Raw genomic sequence first — 5,488 nt, 5'->3', positions numbered from 1 at the left:
TTTGAAGACCTGACGCATACTCCAAGGCCACGAAGGCAATCTTAGACATGTTTATCTTTAAATGTAACCGACCTGTATGTAACCCTAGGTACCCACGCGTGTCTATAAGTCGATGGGTGTCGATCGTAGAGGCAAACTCAATCAATCACATATGATCTCACAGTAGATCAAACCGTACTTTGTACCCCATTCACCAATACAGTTAAAGCATGACCCAGGGTCTTACCTCTTCAAGAGGGCTTAAACCTGAGTAAACATCGTGTCCCCTTGTGTCATGTTACCATCTGGAAAAGACTACCAGTTCGGGTCCCCCTACCCGAGATCTGCCGGATTTGACTCTATCATTGCATTGTTCGGGCAGATCAGACGACGCAGAGAGCCCCTGCGAGGCCCCCGCGACATGCAAGCTGGAAATGGACGACTCGTAGGGCACTCTTGCCCTCGAAGCCCCCAGGAGGCGGGTACTCTATCATCCTTTATATGAGTACTTATCGTAGAAGCAATGACTATGAGATATTATGAGTTACCGTGGTGTTAGTTTAATTTCTATTAGGTGGTCACTTTCGTGGGCCTTCTAGATGCCGACATGCCATGTTGCATCCCAGGCTATCATGTAGAATTTTCTATTTGGCACATAAGTACTCTCCCCACACATAAAGCTTTGTTAAGTATGTCTAAAAAACATAAAAGCTTTGTTTTTTTTGAGGGAAACATAAAAGCTTTGTTAAGTTAGACTAGCTCGCAATCCTTTTGCACCGGTACCAGGAAGCTTTCGGATGGATTGTTTTTAAAACATTTTTAAAGTCCATTGAACATTTTTAAAAATATTTTAAAATCCGTTGAGCATTTTTTCAAATTTGTGATTTTTAAAAATCCATGAAAATATTAAATTGTCAATCGATTTTCAAATATGTTAATGCTATATAAAATTTGTGAACATTTTTCAAATGTGTAATCCATTAACATTTTTTTCCAATTAGATTAGAAAAAATGTAGTTCTCAAACATATTTTTAAACTCATGGATATCTTTTTAAATTCTTGATTTTTTAAATGCATAAGTAAACAATAGCGGTTTCTTCTAAAAAAACAAAGATCGAGTGATTTGTGTCCAAGAAAACAAAGATCGAGTGATTTGTGTCAAAAAAAAAAAATCTCAATCTGAGAGGATTATCCCCAATCAAAACCCTAGTCGTCTTCCTCCGGCGGCCGCTCTCATGGCGTCCAAGGCGCTTCTTCCTCGGGAGTGCCTCCCCCGGCGCAGTCCCCGCGGCGGCTTGGAGCCGATTACAGTCTACGTCCGCGTCAACGAGGAGGGGAACTATCACCCGAGGTACTTCTCCGCCAAAGTTGGGCGAGTGTTCCGAGATCTCCAGGATCTTAAACAAGCAGTCCGTACATTCTACACCAGCCTCTACATCGCCCGTCACCTCCTAAAGAGGCCTCTGGCTCCGCCGCCGTCTCCGACGTGTGTACCTCTCCCTCTCCCTCTCGAATCTTATCTTCTACTTATTCCAGTTTATTACTGTACTACTTTGTTTCATTTCACTGATCGATCAATGGAAATTCCAATTTATTTTGATTGCTTTTCCTGCCAGCGACGAGGTATTCCAGTTCGAGTTCGTGGTGGAACCTGCAGCAGATGTGTCGTCCCTCAAGGCTAGTACATCATTGGAGGAGAAATCGTCCGGTTCCGACAAGGTTCCTGATGAGAAGCCTGCAGAGGTGTCTTCCCTCAAGGACTCGCTCAAGGCTACAACATTGGAGGACAAATCGTCTTCCTCTGGGCAGCAGCCGGATCAGGACACTGTTATGGCCTCACCACCATCAGGGAACTGCCTTGCCTCACCTTCTGGGCCAGGCATTTGGCAACGAGAACGACAGGACTGGGGTTTCGGATATTACATCAGGCTTGATCTTAAGGGATCTTTCCACACATATCCGAATGCAGGCGGGCCGTTTAAGAGCTTAGAGGAAGTCGATAAGGCTATGGTTCGCTATTTTCATCAACATCGGGATCCAAAGCTGTAAATCTCCTCAACTCAATTCTGGATGAATGTTCATCGCTCTTACCATAGTGCATATCTGCTATTGACTCGTTATGTCGAAATTAATAACAAATGACTTTTCAAGCTGGATTCCTCTGATAACCTGACAATTTGATTGTACTCCCTCCGTTCCTAAATATAAGTCTTTTTAGAGATTTCAAATGGACAACCACATACGGATGTATATAGACATACTTTAGAGTATAGATTCACTCATTTTGCTCCGTATGTGGTCACTTGTTGAAATCTCTAGAAAGACCTATATTTAGGAACGGAGGGAGTAGGAAGCCCAACTAGTATACAATGATGATTTGTAGTATATCCCTGTTTGGATGGCACCAAAAGTTAGTGGTATACCTTTGTAAATTTATTTGCGAGACAATTGTTTAAATGGTGTATGTATGTATGTATGTATGTATGTATGTATGTATGTATGTATAAATCATAGAAATAGCTGAAACTAATATAGTATCACACACCTCTATTTCTGTCAATTAATGGTGATAGCCAGAAAGTTCAGCTCTGTTAGTTAACTAGGCCAAACAGTTTGCAACCCTGAAATCAGAAAAGGGATAGCTTTTTCTCTAAGAGTAACGCTCCGAGAACTTGTAGACATGTGAACAATCCTGTTTTTTTTTTCAGGTCTTGTTCTTGTTGCTCACCAGTCTGCAACCTTCTGTCCAAACTAGTGCATCGTAGTCCTACTGATAACATTAACTTTTGTACAGTATAACTTACTATTGTCCACTTCTGAGAAAGTACAAGCTACTAACCATATACAATGCTCCGATCTAAATTAGGCTAATGAATAAAGGTGGGGTTCCGTCACGAGAGATTTCTATAGAAAAAGCTCGTTATTGGCCTGATGGCAGAAGGAAGAAGCTTTCCAGATCCTATACCATCCAGCAATTCCATAATCGAATGCGCCGATTACTTCAAGCTTTGCTGGAGAAGCATAATGAGGATCACAGCCTTTTGGGGTTTGCTCTCTCTCCTTCTCTCTCTCTCTCTCTCTCTCTTTCTCTCTCATTGTTTTATCCATGCAATAGTTGTTGATCAGACCCATGCTTCTTATGATATGATCTTGTATATAAACTCAAAGATGTTTTGCACGGCACAGCAATTTGTGAGGGGCGTACTACATGCTACTATCATCTCAATTTCACGGTGACTAAAGGAGCTGGTGATTCTAACTCTGGCATTGAAAACCTTTTCTTTGCGGAAGTCAAATGTGTGCTACAAGGAAAAGAAGAGGAATTGTCGGTCACCTGTTTCTGCCCGATTGAATCTACCGATGATGGTACATTCTGCCCTTTTCTTAGATTTTGAGTATTGTTGAAATGCATTCTGTGGTTGGCACCAACTTGAGATTATCTGTTACATATAGCCATAAATGTGTTTCTGACTACAGCACTTGATCTTTAGTTTCGTGAGTTGTTAGTTTGCCCCTTGCTTAGATCCGTGACCTTTAGATTTGTGAACATTTTCAAACTGGTTCATGCATGGCCATGACTGATTTGTACAAAGAAAATCTTTTACTTTCAGTACTTAAAATAGTCAGCAATTATGATGTACTCCCTCCGTCCCATAATGTAAGACGCTTTTTGACACTACACTAGTATGAAAAAACGTCTTACATTGTGGGACGGAGGGAGTAGTATTGATGCCTGGTTGGTTACCTTGCAGTTAACTCTTTTCTTGTGTTTTTTGTTAATATAAAGGATACTGCTATGGTTGTACCATGCATAGGGATGTCAATATGAAGCACCCTATCAGTACCGATGCATACCTTGCCGGTCAGGTGAAGGCGGGATATTATTGTTATGAAGGCTGCAGCAGCGACTCAGACGACGAAAATGTATGAACGATACCATCTTTATTTTTTTTGCTGAGCCTTGTACCATTCTTGTTGCTTTGCTGTTAACTATACATGTGTTTCATCCCCTTTTGCAGATGGAAGCCAAGAAAGAAAAGGTAAGGTATATTTGGACGGTAATGCCATTTCTTTGGCACTGTGACGTTAATTAGTACAACTAACACAATTCTGCTGGTTACTTGGTTGGTTGTAAATTGTTTCTCCTGTATTTATTTCTGTAGGACGTTGCTGATAAAACGTGTATGAAGATGTTGACGCAGCCTCCGACTATGAGGGCTTTTGACGCCGACAACATGACTTTTGACGACGCCGACGACTAAGAGGCAGAGGGGCAGGCAAGCCAACATGGAAGGGGCAAGTGGCTGGGTCCAACAAGTTCAAGACCCAAGCAGTTTTGCTGGCTCTTTACTTCTGTTGGCTTAGTCGATTGGTTGACTATCTTGTAAGCTCGGTTGTACTTGTAGTGATGTTGGCATGTTGCGCCTGCTTATACTGTAAATAAACTGAGGTTTGTTTCTGGAGCATCAGGGCTCAGGATCGATCCTAGATTTTACACTTTGTGCATGTACGAATCAAGGTGAAACTGTTTGTTCCTTGTTTTGATCTTATTTGACCTGTGCCATCCTCCACTTAGGCTCATCTTCTGAGACACGTAATTGAAATTAGACAATTACTCTTAATGTAAAGCCTTTGGGAAGGAAGCATGGGGTTGGACAATTTTAACAGAGCAGTATATATATAGTTTTTTCATGGATTCTATGTTAACTTTGTGCAATACTTCTACATGACTAAAGAATCATAGATTATTGTTAACTTTGCATACTTCTACATGACTAAAGAATTTTCCACTCCTAGATTTTCCACTTTGTGCATGTACGAATTAATGTGACATTGTTTGACCCTCCTATTGTAAGCTTGGTTGTAGGATGTTGGCATGTTGCGCCTGCTTATACCGTAAATAAACTGAGGTTCTTTTCTGGAACAGCAAGGCTCAGGCTAATTAAGATGATATGGCTTAGCAGTCCGTTTCTTTCGGTGATAATACATGTCTCATTTATATCATAAGAATCATAATACAAGCCACGTGAAAAGATATCAGATCGCTAGACTTTGCACAAAGGAACGCCAATCAAGAAAGAAAATTGCAATCAAGACCGAAAAATCCCCAAGCTTGACACTAACGCCCGCCACCTGCCTCTAGTACCACCAAAGGAAAAACTGACGGGGCACCTCCTCGCCCGAGTTCGACGCGGCTTCATCGTTGATATACAACTTTGTGGACATCTAAATGTGGCTCACCAGAAGTGAAACTATTGCCGTTGAACGAATCAGACCGAGATTACACCTCGAACACCCCATCAAACCGACTAAGACGTCGGAGCGGGAAACCATACGTGCAAGCCACCAACCACAAACCCAACACACGAACCGTCTTTCAGATGTCGTTCATGCAAACCACAATCTGCATGAACACCGTCGCAACAGCGGAGCCCGAGGACACAAGACCGCCACAAGGATGTTGCCATCACCACGACATCCCCGTTCCCAAATCCATCACCGGCCATA

At 42.0% G+C, this 5,488-nt stretch overlaps 1 protein-coding gene across 2 annotated transcripts; it reads left to right on the top strand.

Annotated features, from left to right (window-relative positions):
* The first annotated feature begins 1,215 nt into the window (after positions 1 to 1,215).
* Positions 1,216 to 4,493, top strand: LOC119352342. Of its 2 annotated transcripts, XM_037619012.1 has the most exons (6): positions 1,216 to 1,331; positions 2,847 to 3,026; positions 3,126 to 3,346; positions 3,768 to 3,904; positions 4,000 to 4,020; positions 4,144 to 4,493. In XM_037619012.1, exons 1-6 carry the CDS (start codon positions 1,216 to 1,218, stop codon positions 4,240 to 4,242), a joined length of 774 nt encoding a protein of 257 aa, XP_037474909.1. In that variant the 3' UTR covers positions 4,243 to 4,493. The 2 variants fall into 2 exon arrangements, 1 of the variants encoding a protein (XP_037474909.1); XR_005170152.1 differs by lacking the exons at positions 1,216 to 1,331; positions 3,768 to 3,904; positions 4,000 to 4,020; positions 4,144 to 4,493 and having other exon boundaries at positions 2,917 to 3,026; positions 3,167 to 3,282.
* The last annotated feature ends 995 nt before the right edge of the window (positions 4,494 to 5,488 follow it).

Source organism: Triticum dicoccoides, chromosome 2A, assembly GCF_002162155.2.
Source record: "Triticum dicoccoides isolate Atlit2015 ecotype Zavitan chromosome 2A, WEW_v2.0, whole genome shotgun sequence".
Lineage (NCBI taxonomy): Eukaryota > Viridiplantae > Streptophyta > Magnoliopsida > Poales > Poaceae > Triticum > Triticum dicoccoides.
Note: the sequence above shows the minus strand (reverse complement) of the source record. Positions and strands in the feature narration are given on the sequence as shown.

Coding starts and splice junctions, on each gene's coding strand:
- LOC119352342 (XM_037619012.1), top strand. CDS start 1,216: ATGGCGTCCAAGGCGCTTCTTCCTCGGGAGTGCCTCCCCCGGCGCAGT. Junction 1,332..2,846: donor GAGGGGAACTATCACCCGAG/GTACTTCTCCGC, acceptor GATCTAAATTAG/GCTAATGAATAAAGGTGGGG. Junction 3,027..3,125: donor GAGGATCACAGCCTTTTGGG/GTTTGCTCTCTC, acceptor CTTCTTATGATA/TGATCTTGTATATAAACTCA.